At 40.5% G+C, this 21,767-nt stretch overlaps 1 protein-coding gene across 3 annotated transcripts in view; it reads left to right on the plus strand.

The window, feature by feature from the left end:
* Nucleotides 1-12,255, plus strand: part of MLXIP (MLX interacting protein) — a 53,904-nt gene extending 41,649 nt beyond the window's left edge. For 2 of the 3 annotated variants that reach the window (XM_074886845.1, XM_074886846.1), the window contains 5 exons: nucleotides 947-1,045; nucleotides 2,890-3,017; nucleotides 4,070-4,193; nucleotides 5,950-6,079; nucleotides 6,770-12,255. In XM_074886845.1, coding sequence (XP_074742946.1) covers nucleotides 947-1,045; nucleotides 2,890-3,017; nucleotides 4,070-4,193; nucleotides 5,950-6,079; nucleotides 6,770-6,891 — 603 coding nt within the window. In that variant the 3' untranslated portion in view covers nucleotides 6,892-12,255. The remainder of the gene's footprint in view (nucleotides 1-946; nucleotides 1,046-2,889; nucleotides 3,018-4,069; nucleotides 4,194-5,949; nucleotides 6,080-6,769) is intronic. The other variant, XR_012631265.1, reaches the window with a different exon arrangement.
* The last annotated feature ends 9,512 nt before the right edge of the window (nucleotides 12,256-21,767 follow it).

The raw sequence follows: 21,767 nt of genomic DNA on the forward strand, positions 1-21,767 counted from the left end.
CACTAGATGGAGGATTGTTCTTAAACTGCCGCGACATAGGCTTTACAGCCGTTTAAACTCACCTGCTTTGACAGGAATTGCTTTGGATGTGTACTGTTAGTAACCCTTTTGTAAGACAAGAGAGAAACAGTGATGTCTGCCAATCTCTAGATGTATGTTCTTTTGCTCCTCTGCATTGTTAGTTAGACTAAACAGTTCTGTATTGCTGGGTAACATTGGTTTTTTTTGGTTTGGCAAAGCATAGAGGGCACTGGAAATCTCAGTTCTGCTCTTGAACCTGCATTTTCTGTGGTTTTGGGCAGCCGCTTCACTGCTTTATTACATTTGTTTTCCTCCATTATAAAATGGGGTGATGGTGAGCTACCGCTGGAAAGCCTAGCTCTGCTGAGAATGCCTTCTCAGAGTGCAAACTCCTTATTTTCTTCCAAGGATTTTGGTGGGAATGACTACTATGTTTTTAATGCTACAAATGAAATTGTTAATTCCTGACAAAGCCTTTATCCTCAGGATAGGCCAGAGTTTTTATTTTTCTTTTTTATTTTTGTGAGGCTGCCTGTTTACATCAGTAGACATTATGTATGTATTAGGTGTAAATGAATATGGACTGTTTTAAACTTAAAGGCTTCAACAGGATTCTAATTAATTACATGCCTCAAAAATTGGAATTTGATTTCAGAAAAGGAAATTGTGTAACAGTCTGAAATAGGAATTTTTACTTGAGGAAGAAAACCTTACAAGGTTTGGACTTGAATTTAATACATTGGACACTTCTTTTTAATAACTTAAATCATTGTTTGCAAGTTTATAGTCATGTGGCTTTGACCGGGAAAACTATAAATGCCACAGTTCAACAGAAATGGCACTGTGAATTTGAATAGCTGTAATAGTCATAGCAGTAAAACGGTAAAGGAGAACAGCATAGACTGAGCTAATTTTATTTATGCAGAATCGAAGAATGAAGCATATTTCAGAACAAAAACGAAGGTCTAATATCAAGATTGGTTTCAGTGCTCTGAACAGCTTGGTTTCAGGCAACTCCAAGTCGGTAAGTAGCTTGGCAGCACTAACAGTTTAATATGGAATAGAAGAAAGAGCCATTCTAAAAAGACTTGTTAATAAATTTAATCTCTTCACTGTTGACTGAGAATGCCAGTCAGACAGTGAAGATACTTGAACTGAGGGACTTGGAAAGGGAAGGGTGATAAATCCATGGCTTAGAGTCAAAAGTGTGTGTGGAAGCGCTTCATCTTTTAGACATTGTTCTTCTGATGCAGCTTCAAATGTTGAACAAGCCTTGTCTGATAAGATGCTGCAGCTTCAAAGCCAACAGGGAAAGAAGAAAAACTGATCTTTGCAATTTATGCTCTTGGGACCCCAGTAGATTTTTGTCATCTCTGCAGCATAAGATGACTTTACATTTACTATTATGTCACCTTTCTTCTGACATACTGGCTTTTTATACCCATTCTGGATGGGTTCTGGTCCCCATAGCTGGACTTGAAAAAGCTATGGTCCAGCCAGTATTGTAAGCTTATTCTGCCTGAACCACGAGCCAGACAGAAGCCAGGTACATGCTGTTGGTATGATGCTGGGCCTGGCTTAATATACCCTGACACTTGGCCTGAGCTAATATACCCACCTGTGAGCACAACTTGTTAGCTTAGGCTTCATGCCATGTTAATCATAGCTGCGCTGTGTTTGGTCAGCTGAGAGCAGGGCAGAGCAACCTTGTGCACCTGCAAGTACTGTTGAAACAGATCAGTGAGCCAAAGGAAGGACAAAAACGTTCAGTGAAATTTCTAAAACTTTCTACACTGCTGAGATCTCTACCTCCCAGGAGGAGTCAGGAGCCTGGCCAGTTCAGATGATTTTGAAAATCCCTCTAGTATCACCCAGCTGCCTTTAAGAATTCGGCCCTGTTCCCACAGCCTTGCAAATACTCATAGGGCTTCTTTTTTCCCCATCACCTGTCTTTTGTGCATAGATTTACAGAGAAAAAAATTCCCAACTGACTTCTTATTGTTAAATGACTTTGTCCAAATTAAGAACATATTCTGGCTACACTAGTTAACTTAGTTCACTAAATCGAAATCAAAATAATTGAAACACAGACTTGTCTGCACAACAAAATTCGAAATGTTCTTTAAATACCAGTACCTTTTGAAACATGGAAAATATGAAAGCTTATTGTGCAGCATTTGTTTACATTATTTTTATAGTGTTGTACATTTAGGCCGTAAGTTGTCAGAATTTCACTTCCTGATTTGAATAGCCTGTTTGAAAGGTAATCAGTTTCGAAAACTCAGCTTTAGTGAAATGTCTGATTATTTTATTTCTCAAGGACAGATTTTTAATTCGTTCCTCAAAACCAAAGAGCATTTTAAAAAAGATCTGTGACATTGTTTCTGTCTCCTTTGGTGATAGCTAGACCACGTTACCTTCTGTTTAATAACTTCAGGTTTCCCAGACTAGATAATCTATATTGTCAACTTCAAACAATGCTTCTAACAGCACTATAAATCTATCAACAGATGTAGCACATCCTTCAGTACTTAAGAATTGTAAATCTTTTTAAGAAGTAATGAAATAAAACATTTTATATTATTAAAATACTTCTTTCAACAAAGTAGCAAAAATGTAATCTGTGAAAGAAAAACAACCATTGCAACCACATTTCTCTGTACTAGTGTGCAAACAGGAGTTGGAGAAATGAAAAGTTTAGTATTATCTTAAGTGTTTCGCTCTGCCTAGCTGTGCTTTTGCACACAATGAAGGAAACAAGAAAAGGTGCTGAAGTGCTTTTCTGGGTGTTAAAGCAGGTTAGGGGCAAACTCTTCATCTGTCTAGCTTTGTTCCAGAAAGTGAGCTCTATGTTTGTGTTTGGTCTAGATCAGCCATGCAATCACACTCCGGAAAACAGTAGAATATATCGCTAAACTACAGCAGGAAAGAACACAGATGCAAGAGGAAACCAAGCGCCTTCGGGAAGAAATCGAGGAGCTAAACGCTGCCATCATGTGAGATTTGGGGAGCTTTCTGTGATGAAGCAGAGCAGCTTGAACGTTGCCTTGGCTAGCAATAGGGAATGTTTGCCTCGGAGGTCATGCCAAACAACAGATGGGTATTGAACAGAAGTAGAGTTGCTACCAACTTCCAAACAAAAAGCGTAGTTGCTGTGGGATGGGCATTGGTAGCAAACCGTGTGGATTTTCAGCAAGCTTTGAGCGTGAGTGCACAACACTGGCAGCATCAGAAAAGATGCATCAGGTCAGTCAGAATAATTCTGAGAAACCAGTGATGATGCTTTTATAAAGCTGTGCTCACTAGGTGATCAAACACTCTTACTCCTCATGATGGCTTTGCTGCAGTTTTCTTTCCAAATGCAGTCAATTTTTATAGGAAAATATGGTTGAGTACATAAGACACAGGACTTGGAATCAAGGAGCTTGCCACTGGCTGATCATAACCCTGATAAGTCACTTCACCTTCCTGGTGCCTCAGTTTCCTCTGTGAGTTTATGGTAGTTATGTCCTATTGCAAAGCACATTCAGAACCCCGCTGGTTTTTCTTCCATCTACAGAAGTGGTAGGTTCAGGCATTATGTTAGACTTAAACAGCAAATCAAAATATTTTTATTTTTCTTCGAAAGTTTGATGACGCCTATTTAGGTCTATTTTAAATTGATCTGTTTCTTAAGAATCTCTGTAACATTTTCTTCTGTAAAGTTGCTCCGGAGTAACTCTGTAAATTTTTCCTTGGCTCCTAATGTGCCTTTTTCTAATTGGATGCCCAAACCGACTTGGTTCTATGTTATACTTTGTTTTTATTTTTGTTGCTTGTAATGAGTGTGCAGCAGCTTGAGAAATTGCTTTGCTGTGTGAATGTAGACAAAATTGATGGGAAGACATTATGTATTTCTGGGTGTAACAATTTCATTTTCGGGGGAGTCATGCACTGGGAAGCCATCTCGGTCAGGGATACACACTTCTCTCTTGCTATAATTTAGTCTGGAAGGGAAGTGTGTCCTTTTTCTGGTGGAGATTCTGACCTCAGAACATCTTCTTTTCAGATCTTGTCAACAGCAGCTCCCTGCTACTGGGGTTCCCATAACACGGCAAGGATTTGACCACACGAGGAAGATGTTTGATGAATATGTGAGAAGCAGGACCCTGGAGAACTGGAAGTTTTGGATTGTATCCTTTGATATTAACCTGCTGAACTTGAGGTTTGGTACTAATATATTTAGAGCCAAGAACTCTGGATTCTGATGCTGTGACTTTAAACCAAGTTATTTAAATAACTTATGTCCTCAGTTTTCATTTACACTTGCATGTGGATATGAATCCTTGCCTTACAGGCTGTCGTGAGGCAGAACTGGTTCACCTTAAAGCATGGGAGGTAACTTGAAAGTAAAATGCAATATAAAGGCCAGGTTTTCTTGGTGGGTTATTATACTGCAAGAAATGTTTAATGGGCTGCTTCTTTAAGTGTAGCTCTTGGAGTCTTTTGGAAAAACTGAACAGAGAATAAAAAAGACTTTGGGGAAAAAAATTATTACAAACAGTTATTGAAGCTGTTGCAATGGTAGCTTTAAAAATTTGCATGTGTTGGGTTTTTTTCCTTTTTTTAGTTTTCTGTTTGTCTTTTGTTACAACAGTGGATCAACTCAGTTTCTCTTTGCTAGCAGCTGTGCTTGTAAGCAAATGATAATGCAGGAGGTAGAAGGACCCAAACTGAATGAAACCAAGTTAGCTGCATCTCTGCTGTGCTGTATAGACTTAATTAGTTTGGATCAAACTTTATTAGCTTGTATCAGTTCAGGCATATTAGTAATTAGCAATGAGCAGTAGTGTTAACCTTCCCTCTTCCCATTAAACTTCATATGTTTATATAGCTGTTTATTTGCACTTTATATTTTGTATGTCTGTGTTCTGTGCTGGTTATTTCCCTCTAACTACCTGGATAATATGAGTATATATGTGTATGCTTCTGCATGCATGAAGTACAGCATTTTTAATACTTTGATATGTGAAAATGCTTTCTTTGGTGTTTCCTGGTTTATGTTGGCCCTAGAAAGACACTCTTCCTCTTAGCATCCTTTTAGGAAACAATTCTTAGCAAGGTCGCATGCAGTCTCTGATAACTTAGAGCTGGTGCAACTGTGGAACTGCTGGATTTTACAGCACTGGAACAATTTCAGGTGAATTATGAAAATAGAGCTCTTTTATATATAACAGTGAAAATGGTTATTTAAAGACAGTCCCACACATATTTGCTGATTGGATAGCGTGATTATTTTATGCTGCTCCAAGATATTAAATAGCTACAGAAGTTGGAAGTGACAGAGGTTATCGGGGATGAAGATGCACTTTTGGGTAGCTGAATTTTTTAGTATTTGGGGAAAGTGAAAGGCTTTTGTGGTTGGTGAAAGAGAAGGTTGCGAGGCAAGGTAATGTTCCCAAACTCCCCTTTACAAGTCAGGATGTAACTGTGACGGAACAGTTGTTTTAACAGCTGGATTGAATCCTTAATGCACGTTGACATATTTCAGAATGTTTTGCAGCTGACAAGGTCCAGGGGTTAGTGGTAATAATAATAATAAAAAATCTCCTCCTCATGAAATGACTGTAAGCGAGTGAAGGGCACTTTCATTACAAATATGAAAATACCATATAGGAGGGAAATGAGCATATAGGAGGGAAATGAGTAGTCTGGTCCTGGGCTACTGGAGATAACCCAAGAATAGAATACTCTTGAATATTAGAATATCGGTAGAATAATACCCGTGTTGTTCTTCCAGTCACTCTGTAAAAGTCTGTAAGGGCATGCAAATCCCCTCAAGTATTCCAGGCAGCTGTTAGACCTATCTTGATTGTCAGGCACAGTGAGAAAGATGGGGGTGCATGAACTCCTCCTCTGTTGTCTCCCTTAACGTTTGATGATTTGCAGTTCAGCATTATTATTAAGCCATTGTTTGAGTCCTTCAATGGGATGGTTTCCACAACAAGCTTTAAGGATCTGAATCAAACTGCTGTGGCCTGGTTGGATCAGCACTGTTCTCTTCCTGTTCTGAGGCCAAGTAAGTGAAGTTCTATCCAGCAGTTATTCCAGATCATAGAAAGGGACACCATATATAATACCATTTCTTGAAAGTCAGAGGATGACAGAGAAAATACATGATGCTGAATATAACTTCCAGTTCCTTTTTATTATCTCAGTGGAAAAATAAGAACCTCTTTTGTCCGTGAAGACACTTGGTTGCATGCATAACACTGAACAGAAAAGAAAACCCAAATTGCTGAATATAGATACCAAAATTTAAACAGTCTCAAGCTGCATTTACGTTTCAAATACTCCACTCTAGTTGGAGTAAGTTGGGCAGTGTGATTTATCTCATTATGAAGGAAGACATCTGAGATTTGTATCCAGCTTTGGAATGACCTTCTGTTTGGGCATGATTGCTTGATCCTTTCCCACTTGCAATTCAGCAGGTATTTACAGTTACATTTGCCAAGTGGTGCTCTCTTTTGTAGGAGAAATAGGTGTCTTTTTTTAAGTCCTAGATCTCCATTCCTTGTTCCCTGGGCACAGTTCGCACACATCTCTGTTTACTGCTGTCGCTGCGTGTGGAGGTGTGCGTGTTTTGTGGAAGTATTTCCATAATTCTATCATGTGTGATAGCCTTGCAGTACTTGCACACTATCCTGCATGGATCTGTTTGCAGTCAGACTAACAGCTTTTCTTGATTCTCTTCTGACTTTTTTTATAGTGGTGCTGAACACCCTCCGGCATCTAAGTACAACCACCTCAGTTCTGTCAGATCCATCACGACTGCCAGAGCAAGCCGCCGAGGCAGTTATCAAGATGAACAAAACAGCTGGCGAAACCTAACAACCAAAGACAATGAGTTGCTTATACAAGGGGTGGAGAACCTGCCAGGCCAGCAGCCTGGCGAGTCTCCTTTCAGTTGGTGCACTTTAGAAAGAATTCTCACCATCACCCGAGATGTTGTTCAGGGCATCTGTCTCTGCCTTCAGAATATGTGGAAGTATGATGCAACGTTGTCATAATGTTTTGATTCCTCTTCAGTGCTGTGCTGTACTCCGTTCAGTGAGAAAACACCAAGCTCAGGTAAATCTAGCAGGTTTGAGTCCTGCAGGCAGCAATATATCTCCATCAATGCAGCATGCATCTATATGCAACAAACATATTTCTACGAAACAGCTTCAAGTACTAAGTTCTCTGAAGTGTAAATCTTGTACACCAAGGAATGTTCTCTTCAAGGGGAAATATCCTTTTGATTTCGTGAAACAAAATGTGCTTTTTATTTTGTTCTCTGGTATTCAGTTCCATATGTTTTACTTGAATAGTGAAAATTGTTAAACAGGATCATATTAAAAACCAAAGGAGAAGAAAAAAATCCGTCAATGATGTCAACTTGTGGTAAAAATACTAGAATTAAAATCTCAGGCTGTGTTTTGTGTATTTTTATTTTAATGAGTGTATCATTTCATATGATCAGTTTCAAGACATGCTTTATTTTCTAGCAAATAAAGCAGCTGATTTGTAGTATTTTTCCTGATATAGCCATTGCAGTTGAGTAGCAGACTGTGCAGTAAGTGCAAGAAAGCAGTTTTAGATTGCCTGGATTCTGCAATTAGGGTAGATACATGAATTTCATGCCCATTTAATCTGTGAGCTGTTTTCTTGCACTGCAGAGTTCAGCTGCCTTCCTCATAAAATGTGCACATATAAAACACATCCATAGATAAATGTAGTAGTTCTTCAGAGACGAGAATTGAGTTTGTAATGTTAAGACATTGGCTTTTTTGTTATCTCAGAAACTATATCAAACCACATGGACTTGCAGACAGTTCTTTGCTTCTTCATCTTTTTTGCTTGTTCTTTTTGCCTTCTATCTGAAAAACCTGAAGGATTTAGCTAAATTTGCTCTGTATGGGAAGGCTATGTTCAACATGAACTATAAAACGTATAAGAATATGTTTAAAACCAGAAATACTGCATAACATTTTTCTGTGACAGTCTCAGCAAGTACTGTACTCTGCTGCAGATAAACTTGGTCTTGTTACAGCAGTGACAGTCTGTCCATCCTGAGACAGCACGGGGACATTCATTCCGGCTGATTGTTTGTAGTCTGGAATGATCCTATGACCGTTGTAATTCCACTCTTTACTTGATTCTGATTCTTAAGAGATTCTTAAGATTCTATGCAAGCTATGGGTAATGTTCCCCTGGTACCTCTCCTGAGTAGTTTTCTTCCAGTTTAAAAGCAGGCTGCCTGGAGGTGATTAGTGGGCTATCACAGTGCTAAAAAGAGGAGCAGCTAAAACATTTGGGCATTGCACGTGCTGAAGTGGGGTCAGTAGGTTCTCCTTTGGGGGATGTAGTTTTTCTCAGTTGTCCCCAGTCTTCTCCGCTTGGTGGGCCAAAGTTTAAAAAGAAACAATAGGCTTGGGGGGGTGGGACTAAGCACAGGGAGTGTTTTTCTTTTTTCTTTGTCCTGAGATTTTGCAGCTAATGGTTTTTATTGCAGAGTTCCCTTATGTGTGAGCAGGACTGTAGCAAGAGGAAAGCATGAAAGGTTAACCCCAAGGCCCTCTCCCTGAGCAGAGGTACTGTGAGTTGAGGAATTGGGGAGGGCTGAACGGGACTTCTGGGGGGGAAAAGGAACCTAAGGGGAAGTACCAACATGCCTTTCTGTAGCTGTGCAGACAAATGAGGAGATGCTCTTTTTTTTTTTTTTTTTTTTTTTTTTTTTAAACAACAGATCTGCCATATCATTTGAAGTTTGTGGCACATCTGAAAAACTGTGTCCCTGTGACAGAACCAACAAAAATCCAGGCCTCAGCTAAGGAATGGTTTGTTGGAATAGTGTATAAAGGTTGTCATAGTAATTAAATAGCAAGTAGATTTTTCTGGGGGGATCCATATGTAGGTCTTTCGTATATCATGTAATCAATTAAGCAATATTCTTTGGGATGCATCTGGATGAAGCGTTGAGTAAGTGTAAATTCTGTTTTAAATCAGTGCTTTAAATCCTCCCATTTTTATCATTGATTGTGAACCTGATTCCAGTAAAGTCATTTAACACTGTGATTAGCTGGGGAGCGTCCCTCACGTTCGTTCTTTACTGGGCTATCTCATTGAGATCCATAGATAACTACATGCGTATTTGCATGTTAAAAATATGTATCCGGTTTTCTAGAAAGAAATCAGTAGGCAAATTGTCCAAGAACAGACCCACTTGTATTTTTGCTGTACTTTTCAAATGAACAGATTCTGTAATGCCTCCCCTGCAGTGTGGTCTCCTGCTTGTCAGGCAGTGATTCTGTTTGATTTTTACCATTATTAGTATCAATGACATTTAGAATTTTGTCTCAACAAGCAAAGTGCACTACAAACATACTTCAAAGCCCGGGGAAGTCTTGACGACTTCCAAGCATAAATCCTAACATCTTGGATCTCACTAAATGGATTGGAAGCTGAAAGGGACCTCAGAGGAATAGGAAGGGATAGTGTGACTGAACTGCTAAAAATGTTGTCCATTAGCAGTTTTTATCTGGATGTAGATGGAAAAACCATCATCCTCATTGTACCATGAGCTGGTTACAATTGGAGGGAAAGTGCTTATTTTAATAACTTGTGGAGAAACAAGCTCGTGGCACTATTGAAAGACTGCAAATCTTAACATAGTAAAGAGAAAAAAATTAAAGATTGCTTACTTAGGCAAGAGTGTAGGAGGGAGGGAAGGAAAAGTGAAAAGATACTTTCCACGTAGTGCAATTACCAGAAATGATGTGGCTGCTCTTAGAAGCAGTTATTCAGTGTATTTTTGTCACCCTATTATTGCAAATCAGAATTCTTTTCTTTATCAGTCAACCTTGTGAGCGGTGTGATTTCACTTCATTTGGAAACACAGGAGGAAAAAGCTGTATTATGTCTCACATCTGCACAGTAGAAGTACTGAGGATTGATATGAAAAGAGATTGACCACGTATGTATTAATTCCTGCATAGTTTTCCACTGTGGTTTACGTTTGAACTCCTTTGTCTGTCTTACCCACTGAGGAGTCTAAATAATATATTTCTTTTTGTAAAAAGGTTGGTAACACTTCCTCTCCTAATTTAAGCGGTCTGGTTCCCTCAGTGTCACCAAAGTATACTTTAAGCAAGCAAAACACATGGTGCCTATACTCTGCAGAGAATTACAGATGATGCACGTATGTCTTCAGTGAATTGGTGCTAAACTTTTAAAGAATTCCCATATAATTGAATGCAAGTCATATTCAGTCAAATCCAACATATTTCACTTAATAAGGAAGTGGCTAGATAAAATATAAATTAAACTGAGATTGTCTAGTGACTGCTTCTGACCTCAAATTCTATTTAACAGTATATTGTAGATGGTCCCCACCCCAAACACAACTTCTGGAGGACTTGTGCGTTATCTGGTGTGGTTATTAGGCTTGTATGCTGCTGCCTGTTAGCAGGAGGAGTAAGTGGTGAAAGTCCAGGAGCAGACTAGAATTGAAGGAATTAATGAGTACTAGGAACAGAGACAAGCGCATGCTTCATCTTGACAGTCTGATCTTTGCACAGAACCAAAGGATTATTAATTAATACCATTTGACCTGATTGGCATGTTCTTCCACGCTTTTCTAGACTCCTCGGGAAGCCCTCCTTGAAGGGAGACTTACTAGAATGTTTCCACCTGTGCCTTAGGTCTTGGTGTCCTGTATGCATTTGATTTATCTTCACTCATACATTCTTCTTCCTAATACAGTGCTATGTGGAAAATTCAGTGAATTGATAAAGTGGGGCTTCCCTGGGTTTTAAGAGGGTTTTATCTGTGTGGCATTACCGTGTCTCTTTGAAACTGAGGTGGTGAAAAATTGTGTGTATGTATGGAAAAAATTGCGTCTTTCCTGCTGACTTCACCGTCCTCCACTCCCATGTACACAAGCACATGCGCACACATGTACATACTGTTGTACCAGAAGTTTGACAGGAACCCAGTAAATATGCAAATGCTTAAATCTCTAAATCTGGAATGGCTTGAAAAGACAAAGGGCTGTCAAATTGCGTTGAGAAATAACATCCCTTTACTTTGTATCTTCAGGTTGTTTTACATTCCCTTGAGAGTGTGTGTGTATGCATGTGTGGTAGAGGTGGCAGGGGCAGGTAAATTTTGTTTTGTTTGCTTTTAAAGCCCCAAACTCCTGAAGAGCAGTTTGAGAAGCAGGAGAGGGAAGCTCACAGCAAAAACATTCAGTAAGATAATGCTTTTGTAGCACAAATTAAAAGCTATTTCACTTTCTGTGTTTCTGGAGTGGATAATTCTTGCCTAGAAGATACTGCTGAAAATAGAACGGGTTGTTAATTATTTTGGCCTTTTTCTTTCTTTCTTGTTTTGGTTCCTTTCTACCTTTCTTGCATGGAAAAACACCCAAAATCAAAAGGCTGATGATAGGTTCTGTTTAGGTGCTTTAGGGATTCGGTCATACCAATCTTGGAGGACTTCGGACATCTGTTGATGACTTCTAGGAGGTTTTTTGATTAAGTGAGATGACAGGAGTTTTCCTGTTACTCTTCCTCAATTTATACACTTGAGTTTTAGAGGAGATAATTTGTTTTGTGTTTGGTTTTTTTTTTTTTTTCTTTTATAGGGCCCCAATATTGTTCCCACAACATCAGTTAAGGCCTCAAGTTTCCTTTTGTTTCATTCTTGGTTGAATTTCATGCTCATTTATGTGTTAGAGCAGAAATGGTAGTACTGAATTGTAGCTTGATCCGTAAAACTTGATTCAGTTACAAAGAAACACATCTTAGGTATATAATGGAACGACTTTCTAGCCATTGTCTGAACTGCTTTTATATCTGAACTTTTCCAACATGAATAGGGTTTTGAATCAAAAGAAATCAATGTTAGGAGCAAGCCTTTTAATTAACAACACAATGAATAAATTGCTCTTTTTCTTCTTCTAACCTTGTATTTAAATGTGTTTTAAGTGAATGGAGTTCATTCTTGTTTAAAAAAAAAAGCAAAAAAAAAAAAAGCTTGGAGGTATGAGGACTTCAGGTTGTGCTCTTGCTTTGCCTAGGTTTCCTGTTCTGTTGCATGACACAACTTCTGTTGTGCTGTTGATATGTAGCACTTTTCAGTAGGTCTGTTAAATTGTGCAATGCATTTTTTATATTTACAACCAAAACAATAAAGGTTATTTTTTGGAAGAAACTGGTTGTAATGCCTTTATTTTTCTAACTCGATGTGGGGAAATGGTAAGTGGAATTGTTTCTGGACCAGGACCAGCACCTGCCATCCTTGTTGCAACTCTGAAAGGTGGCAAGGGCTCATTTCCCTATTAGCACTGCTGAAGTTGCCCTTTCGGGAGCTGTGTGTTTGGCTTTCCCCTGGCAAGGTTTATATCCTCTGTTGAGCTTCTGAAGCTTGGACTCCTTTTAAGACACTCAGTGCCCCTTGGGCCCTTCTTGACTGAAAGAATCAACTCACTCTGATGAGCTTACTTGGAGCTTACAAGTGATTTCTTTTTCTCATGCATTGGCCAGAGGGCTGAATTTGCTCTGTGCTGGGTTGCTCCCTCTCTCACCAGAGTAAATGTTAGCCAGATTAGCAAAAATTGAAAATTACCCTCCGTAGTCAGCTCTGCTCCCCTTCACTGAAGCACCTTAGAGACTGGCAATGAACAGGTGGGCTAAAGTACCATCTCCACAAGTCCAGGTGTCTGCAGAGTGTACACCTAAATAAACAGTGAGCCTGCTCTTTCACATTTTGCATAACACAATTTTCCAAATGGATTGACATTCTGATGTGTTCCTAAAGTGATCAGACCCTTACTGTTGTTAATCATATTAAACATAACAGTGAGAACGAGCTCTTTTGACAAAACTAAGCAGACAAGCATCTGTTTATTTCTGCACTTACTTCTAATAGGCTGGTAATTCAAAGGTAGCCCTGGTATTTCTCCAAGACAGGTAAAACTCTTAAGCCTGTAGGAGCTGCATCAATGCCTTGAGCCCTGATGGTTTTATTTTCTTATTACAGGCTTGGATTTGGGGCTCTTGGCTGACCTACTGCCTGGACAGTGGACTCCACAGAGCAGCACTGAGACTGGATAACACAGTATTCCCATGGAATTGATGTCAGTGTTTAGGCATTGGGCTTCTTAAGTTTATTTGAAAAATGAAACAAATAGCATTTCATCTTTGCCTTTATTTGACTGATTTTTGTTTTTCCCCAGTAGGACACTTCAGCTCTCTGTGCTTCTGTTGTCACCTCATTGGTATATTGGATTTCCTTGCCTAGTGGAAGCAGCGCTGGGTGACTGAGGCTCTAGTTGAAGTGAAAGGTAATAGATGAGTGAAAAGAGGGATTTTATTTTAAGATCATTGCACAAGAGTTGATGCTGGTTACTGTCATCCTTGTGATTGGTGGCTTTGACTTAATATAGCTTAAGAGAACTTTTGATGAGTCAGGCCTGTGGTTCCAGGAGAAGGTATAGGAGTTTTCTTACTCTGTTTGCATTTGATTTTTTTAATATCTCTAGCTTAATCTCACATAAAGCATTTTGGTAGAAGGCAGTGTTTCTTCACCACTATTTAAACAGCGATAAACCAACACTTCAGCCTGATTTCACTCTTGACCAAGCATATAAATGCCAGTGTTACTGCAATGATACTATCAAACCTCTCTGGGAGGAACAGTGCTATTTGAACAGCGATAAACCAACGCTTCAGCCTGACTTCACTCTCGACCAAGCATACAAATGCCAATGTTACTGCAGTGATGCTATCAAACTTCCCTGGGAGGAAGCTGTGGCTGGAGAGCACTGTTTCTTTACTACTGATTTTGTGGTGATTTCAGTGAGGCTGGTATAGCTGTAGCTGATATGCCAAAAGACAGTTACTGAAATGGCTTTTTTTGGTGGCTGATTCTGCTAATCCTTGAACAGTGCTAAAAGTGGACCTACATTTGCTCTATGGATATTATGCCAAATGAAATCACTGCTGCAAGGCAATTGGCACTTCAATGGGCAAACAGCTTAGGGCTCTTTATATATGTAAAAGAATGGAAAGCAATGCTCACTGGATTTTTTTTTTTTCATTTTTTTTTTTAACCTCAGGAGGTCTTCTATGCCTATGCTCATCGGTGAGGACTTTCTCCTCCTGAGCTTGCTCATCATCAGGAGGAGGTGGGCAGACAATGAATAGTTGGGTGTTGGGGGAGTTCCCTGTGTGCAAACACAGAAGAGTCCCTGTTGTCATCCAGAGAGATGTTTGACATGTTTTTATCTCAAAACAAGGTGTGTATTGCAAACCCTAACACCTTTCCATCACAAAATGGAAACAAACTGACAAAAGATTAGACTCATCATGTCCCTAAGTCCTGCTGCTGCCTGCCCTTTTGACACTTCTTACAAAGCCCATCTGTGGCTCCTCCATCTCAACTGTAACTTCCTCATAGGCCTTGAGAGCCAACAGCTTCATTTTCAATAAGGATAAGTGGGGAACTGCTTGTCAAGAAAGCTTTGCGGGTGACTACCTTATTATCACAGCAGAGATGCACCATGTGGTGCAGGTGTATCCCTCAATTTCCAGCCCTCCAGAGCTGAGGAAGATTTATCTGATCCCTGACAATCCTGCACCAGGAAAGCTACAGATCTGCAGTTCTCACACTGTTCTGTCTGGGCTGGCAGCCTTTTCCTCTTGTGAGTGACTTGTCTGAACCTTTCTGTGAATGCTCAGGTCATCTTTTGAGAATCTCTGGGCTTCAGAATGAGCTTTTGAGCACTCTGTCTCGGGGATGGGCAGCAGAGATCATAAGAATCTCTTGCAAAGGAAGCCACACAGCCACTTCTCTGTTAGAGCAAGCGTTGGCGCTCAAGACTTCTCTTTACCGTGCAGACCAAGCTCAGTCATCCAACATGTGATTCTAACCTGTTCAATATCCCTCCCTTTTCTGAACCTGCCCCATCTCAGAGAAGTGAGAAGAGCTTTTCAAAGAAGCTGCCTCTACGTCTGCCCAAGGTTGACAGGGAACCAGCTGTATCAGGGTAGACGAAAGGACACAGAGATAGACCTGAGCAGCCACACATCCATAGGTTGCCTACAGAACCTGTCTGACACCGTTGGTGGCTGTTTGCTGTAGGAGCTTGCAGAAATGAGCATAATGCAGATTTCAGAAGTGCTTTAGGGATACAGTTGTGTCATTTTGTGCATCAGACTATCTGCAGTCGCTGTTTCTGACTCGCTTACCCAAGCATGCGCTTACACTCATTCTGACTTCTCAGTGAGGTGCTGGTCATCGCTTCCTGACCTCAGCCCTTTGAAGTTTGATGTTCTGGTACCAGCCAGCCTATCTGCCTTGCTGCATCCCAAACGCTTGTGGCAAAGCACTATTCTCGAGGAGAACAGCGGCTCGCCACAGTTTTGTATAAGCCTACGTCTCCCTACTTCGAGCGTGCATCCCGTGTGCGTGGGCTCAGACTCTTGAGGTGAGCTGAGTCTGCAGGGCTGACAGTACTGTTCTCTGCCCTCATGGGGAAGAACAACTTCTCTTTTTCAGGTTGCTCTTCCCATGACGTGAATTGGGACAGACCATCTGACTCACTTTAACATCTTGTTTGAACTTCTGAGGAAATCTGTTTCCCTTTCCAAGGAAAACACTTTCATTTAGCTATTTACATATTCAGAACGTGAAAAGAAAGATGTGCATGAGAGAGAAAACCGCAGGGAGTGGCCCTGTGTAATCCTCTGGTTCAGCAAGGTTTAAATGGTTTGTGTCAACCATTGGAAATGGTGATGTCTAAGCCCTCAGGATGTAAATGTCTTCCTGCTTGTAGTGGTTTGCTGACCCTACCTGATAAGGTCAGCAGATGTTGCTTGTGCCTTGGGGATAAGCACACCCCCAGTCAGTGATCCTTGCCATTCACTTTTCTTTCTCTATTAAAAATTAAGGATATGAGGTTGGAATTGCAGCTTTTGGACCCTGGAAAAGTTGGTAGACCTGGAGCTAAGCAGAGTAATTGGAGAGAGTACCCCAGCCACCAGTGTGTGTCTGCTCCGCACAGCGGTTTAGCACTGAGACTTCCAGCACCAGCAGTTGACTTTATGATGCAGAAGACATGAGGAAATACCCACCTTTGGACTCACTGTGCTTGCACAAAGCTCACATAGGTCAGAGAGGTGGTTTATTAAAACATTATTTGAATTCAGAGAGCTGTGCTACTTGTGTTAACATCAAACCAGGGTAACAGTCTCAGATCTGTCTGCATCTGTGTGACATCTCCATTGTGGTGTCTGAAACTGGTACCATTTGGGAGGAATTCTTCCCCTGGCTCCAGCAAGGAGCTTGGTCCCTCTGTTCCTCTTGGGAAACTAGAATACTTTTCCAGGATCCCTCAGACTGGTGCTTTTTGGGGACAGACAGTGACTCAGCTGATGTCAAGAAATCACTCTTCCTGGAGAAGTCTGTGCAGAACAGGGCCACTTCTCCAGCAACGGGAGGAGGAAGAGCCGCGTCAGCACTAATGTCTTGAAGAACCACTACGGCAGAGGGTGACTTGGGCACTGAGGTATTTTGCACTGAGAGGATTTGAAGTGAGGATGGAGGCAATGAACTGGTACTAAAATCCCTCTGTCCAGCTCCTCCTGCGCTTTTCACAGCCTCGCAGAGAAGGAGCACTGGTGCCACTGGGATGCAGGAGCTCAATCCAGCTGCAATTCCGTGGGCATTCAGAGCACAAATCTGAGTACTCTTGAGCAAAGTCAACCCTGCACAGGGCTGTGTGCTGGTAGGGACCACCATCAACGAACACAGGGGATGGCAGCAGAAGGAGGAGTAATCTTTTACTGGTGTTTTAAGTGGGCGTTTCAAGTCAAATTATTTTTTTAATATAGATAATACTAATTTTGGGAACTGATTTTTTAAATAGATAATGTTAATTTGGGAACTGATTCTAATGCTTAGACTGGCTTGAATTTTGTATGGTGATTTAGACTAAAATAATTGTATTATTATTAACCTTCCCATTACTTGGGGTAATCAGGAGTTGATGAAATAAAGGTGAGAAAAGTATGACAAGTCCTATTGCTCCTAGACCATTTGAGTGTCTTTACTCTGTTACCAGCTCCCGGAGCGGTAAATTAGCTCAGCCACGTTTTGGTGCAGTGGTTGTGTCTGAGCTAATCCAGCATGTTTCCAGCAAAGCTGGTGCTGGCTGTGAACCATGAAAACTTGTAAATCTAAATCAGACTCTGGAGCTGTGTTGCAGAAACCACAATTATTTAGCCTTCAGAAGCAGGGGCTGATTAGAAAACAAATTACCTACTGGTGGATCCAAATGAGAAACCAGAACAAACAAAACTGCTTTGTGCCTATGAATAAAAATGCGTGGGAAAGGAGAATATGTGCTGTTATCTTTAACATAAGGACCAGAAACAAATAGTTGAATTTGCTGTTTAATAAAACACTAGGTTTTCAGTGCAAAAAATATTGTAAAAAAGAATTACATAGTAAAAAGAGAATCCAGCAATATTAGTTTTATTTAATCTTATTTTAGTTAAATTCCAGGTTCTATCCAGATATAATGACAGAAAATGAGTAAAACCATTTACCTACTAAGTAGCAAATATATCGTTCATCCCTTTCAGTATTAAAATATAAAAGTTAAAAATCTGAATAAATATATATAAACTATATAATTGCTTAAATAAATTTGTAAAAATAGATTTATAAATTCATAAATACAATTAACTAGCAGAGAGAGAAGTACAAAATCAGTCTACTGACAATCAACTTTTCTTTTGAAAAATAATTGCAAGATAAAAGTATAACTACCGTTAAAACTACCAAAATTACATTTTCCTGTTTGCTTATTTATGTCATGATTAGTTGGTTAAATCACCCTGACTTACATTAGTCCATCCATTTTATATGCTGTTGCAAATAAGACAGTATAAATAGTTTTATAATAAATACAATCAATAACTTAAGACATTCATCCTTTAAATATTAAATTAAACTAGATTATATAGTTATAATATGTAGAATATAGCAAGTACATTATCAATGTTGTTCTGGCATCAAACCGATCACATAACTACTGATAGGTCACATTTAGCCAAATCTCTAGTATCTTAAAGTTATTTTTTCATTCTGGCATATTACATTTCTGCTGAAGAGTACATTTTTGTTGTATTTTGCATAAATTGTTCATATTTCTGTAAAACCCGCCAGATGTACATCTTCTTCTCTGCCATTCTCATCCTCTGGACCTGGCTATGATCCGTCTGCAGGAAGTTCCTGTTCTTGCAGGTGTAAAATGCAGCTCGTTCCCTCAATGTTACAGTTAACTGATTGATATTTGCATCGACAAACCGAGTTAAATTCCTACCACAGATTAACTCTATATCGCTTTTCACATTTTGCAAAATGCTGTAAAAAGTGTGGAAAATGCAGCAATCCGCATCAAAAGCTGGGCATTCGGATATTTTCTTCACCATGTCTTTGGCTTGGGAGTTAGCAGTTAGCCACCTTGCAGTTTTGGGTGTTATAGAGCTACACGCATTCTGTAGGGGAGGAAGAGGAGAGAGAAATTATTAATCTTTTGTTTTACATTTTTCATATTCGAATGTCTGGGCACATACACACCTATCTTTCAGTCTGTGTATGCTTGGGGTTTTTTTGTTACTGTTCAATAGCTGTATTAACACCTACGCTCCTTTTATCAAGTAGGTATTGCACATTATCTGTGGCTATGATTGTGCAGTACTTTCTATCTTAATACCATGCTTGGCTTTGTTTTCAGCTTTTCTAAGTCTTTTTTTTTTTTTTCCCCCATATGGGCAAAATTTACTCATGCAAGAGATTTGCTTTGGCCTGAGTGTATTTTCATCTGTTCCAGCAGAGATGGTTTTGATTTCAAGAATGAATTCAGTGGAAATGCTTACACTGATTTTTTTATCAATGTACTCTTGGGAACCTGTTCCCAGGAATTTTGTATAAGCCTACGTCTCCCTACCATACCCAAGCATTGACACTTGGGTTCACTGAACATTTTTCCACCTCCAAGGAAAGGATGGGTGAGCAGGATTTTTGGCAGAAATGCTCCTGACTGCTCTAGTACTAGGATCAGACCAAAGAGCAAGGTAATTCTCTCCATATTTCCAGAGATCTGACTACTTTCCTCCAAAATGATGCTTGCTTCAAGCCCAGCATGACTCAGGAGACCGAGAAGGAACAATGATTCAGTCTGGAAGGTCACAGCTAGCAGTTAGCTGAGGCAAAGCTGCCCAAGCTTTCCTTAGCTGTCCTAGACATCGCTCCAACTCTGCCCTAAAATAATGTAATGTAATGTTTTCCTTCTTGTATGGAATACAGAGAAGAGACTACTTTAGGTTCTAACCCAAATATATCTTTTCTGATGGTCTTCCTGGTGTTTTATAATAATTCAAGAGATTTCTCCACAGATACAGTAAATGCAAAATAGTACACTTACATAGTTTTTAAACAAGGCAGTCGCTTGCTTTTCTATCACTGATGCCAAGGGCTTTATACTGGTAGTAAAATGCTTCTGTCTCTGTCCTGTAGTAGATTTGCTTTCTTCTGAGGTAGCTGTTGGTGCCAAGGAGCCCAAAGAAATCAGTGAACAGAAGAGGAAGATGGCAAACCTGTTGATCTCTGCATTCAAATGCAGAGGGAAAAAAGAAGAGAAAAAAAAAAAAAAAAAGAAAGAATACAATGATTAGTCTCAAGCCTCTACATCATTTTTGCAAAACTTCCTGGTTTTGTGCAGCGTGCTAAATTCTAAAGCGTATAGACATTAAGTGCCTGAGCTAGTGATGAACATCAACCAATGCAACCTTACAATGCGTGGCAAGGTTAAGTCACACCCACCTGCTCGGCGTTTCATGGTGGGCTCGGAGAGCAGCTGACTTGGCCGCAAGCTGGATGTTGGTGTTCAAGCTGCTTGTTGCCTGGAGTGCTGTAGATGTGGACAGCCAAGCTGCATTTAAGTACCGTGGAGGTTTGCGTCAGTGGCTCCTCCATGGGTTTTTTTTGCGGGTGATAGTTTGGGGTTTTTTCTTTTTTGAAAGATGATATCAAAAGTTGGTTCAAATGCGTCTTCACTGATTGAGATCTAGGTGCAGTTTCAAACTGACACAGATGGTGACCTGTATCATCTATTTGACTAGGAGTTCAGGACCCTTGGCTTAGCCATCCCATCTAAATCCTCAGGCTTTCCAAAATGTCGATTTTGGAACATAAACTCTGTTGTTTTTTTAAATAACATGGTTGGAGCACGCAAGCGCATATTGGTGCCCAAGGCCAGCAACCTTCTCCTGCAGGGTCAGTGTAAGAATGGGCTAACGTGGGGAGTGAAAAAGCCATGAGGGGCTTGTGTGCAAGGCAGATCTGGCCTCCAGGTAAATATAAATCCCTCTGCTGGATGTCTGTAAGACCCTGTCCCTGGGGTGTGACCCCCTCACATAACCCAGCAGAGGATGTCCAGGATCCCACCTCCCCATCTCTGTCACGCGTCTGACTCCCCTGAGGCTATTTTCTGTTTCCAGTAACTAAATGTAGGAAATTTTCAGACACACCAAAACAGAGAAAAATCATTCTGAGGATTTACAAGTGTGAGGCTGTGATCAGAAGAGAACCTGATGAACTTATTGAGAGTTTAGGACAGAAAGGAGGGTAGAGGAAACCCCTGGGAACATACTTCTGTGAAAATGCAAAGTGACACAAACACGCTTGTGCTTCCCGCCTCCATAATAAAAGATATACCTGAAAGGAAGTCATAGACTAAAAGATGAACGTTTGTCAAGTCGCCAGAAAACTTTCAAAGAACCACAGCTTGGTGTCAAAATAATCAGTTCTCTTTTCCACGTGAAAAAATCTATCTGAAAATAAAAAGCTTGGTGTGCGCATGAACTCCTCTGGAGTGCCTGGGACTGGTACAAGGACTGTTCTCTGGGCTCAACTGATTCCCAATGCTTGAAATGAGAACGGACGTTTCCCCTGTACCATGTTGCACTCGGGTCCCACCAGCCTGTAACTTCAGACCTCAATTGTTTGCCTGAAGCCACAATAATGGAGATTCATAAACTGAACATGGTTCTGCCACGTGCTGCGAGGCAGCCCCGGACAGCCGAGCAGAGGGATGCAGCCATCCCACAGGGATGCATTTCATCTTGCACGACCCATATTCCCAGGTGCAAAATAATGCAAAGAAAGAGAATAAATTCTCATGGCCTACAGCGTGAGGCAGCAGACAGTACAGCAGAGTGCTGGAGAAGAACCAGAAAAGGACAGTTCTGGCAGACACTTCTTTAATTTGAGGTTTTTATTATTATTTGGGGGTAAAATGGAGAGAGATACGTTACTTTGTGCAGGGTGTTCTTTAGGAACATCCCTGCAAAGACAATGATGGGTACAGATGGCTCCTTTCAAGTAGAAGGGTTATCTTGGAGGGTTGCTTGCCTGGAAGCACTATAAAAGCAGAGAGATGCTGCCAGTTAGTGCCCTACAGTGCGTTGCAAGATGTGTGGAAGGTGCACGACCTTGCACATACAAGAGACCGTTGGGCATCAGGCACTCCCAGTCCCCTTCCAGCTGCCCCAGACAGGTACAGCCAGGGAGGACAGCCAAGGAATCGCAGCCGGTCTTCCTCCTGGAGCAGGGAACATCTCTTTGTGCAGCACTGATGCCAGTGGGGCCCAATT

Source organism: Strix uralensis, chromosome 17, assembly GCF_047716275.1.
Source record: "Strix uralensis isolate ZFMK-TIS-50842 chromosome 17, bStrUra1, whole genome shotgun sequence".
In the NCBI taxonomy this organism is placed as follows: Eukaryota; Metazoa; Chordata; class Aves; order Strigiformes; family Strigidae; genus Strix; species Strix uralensis.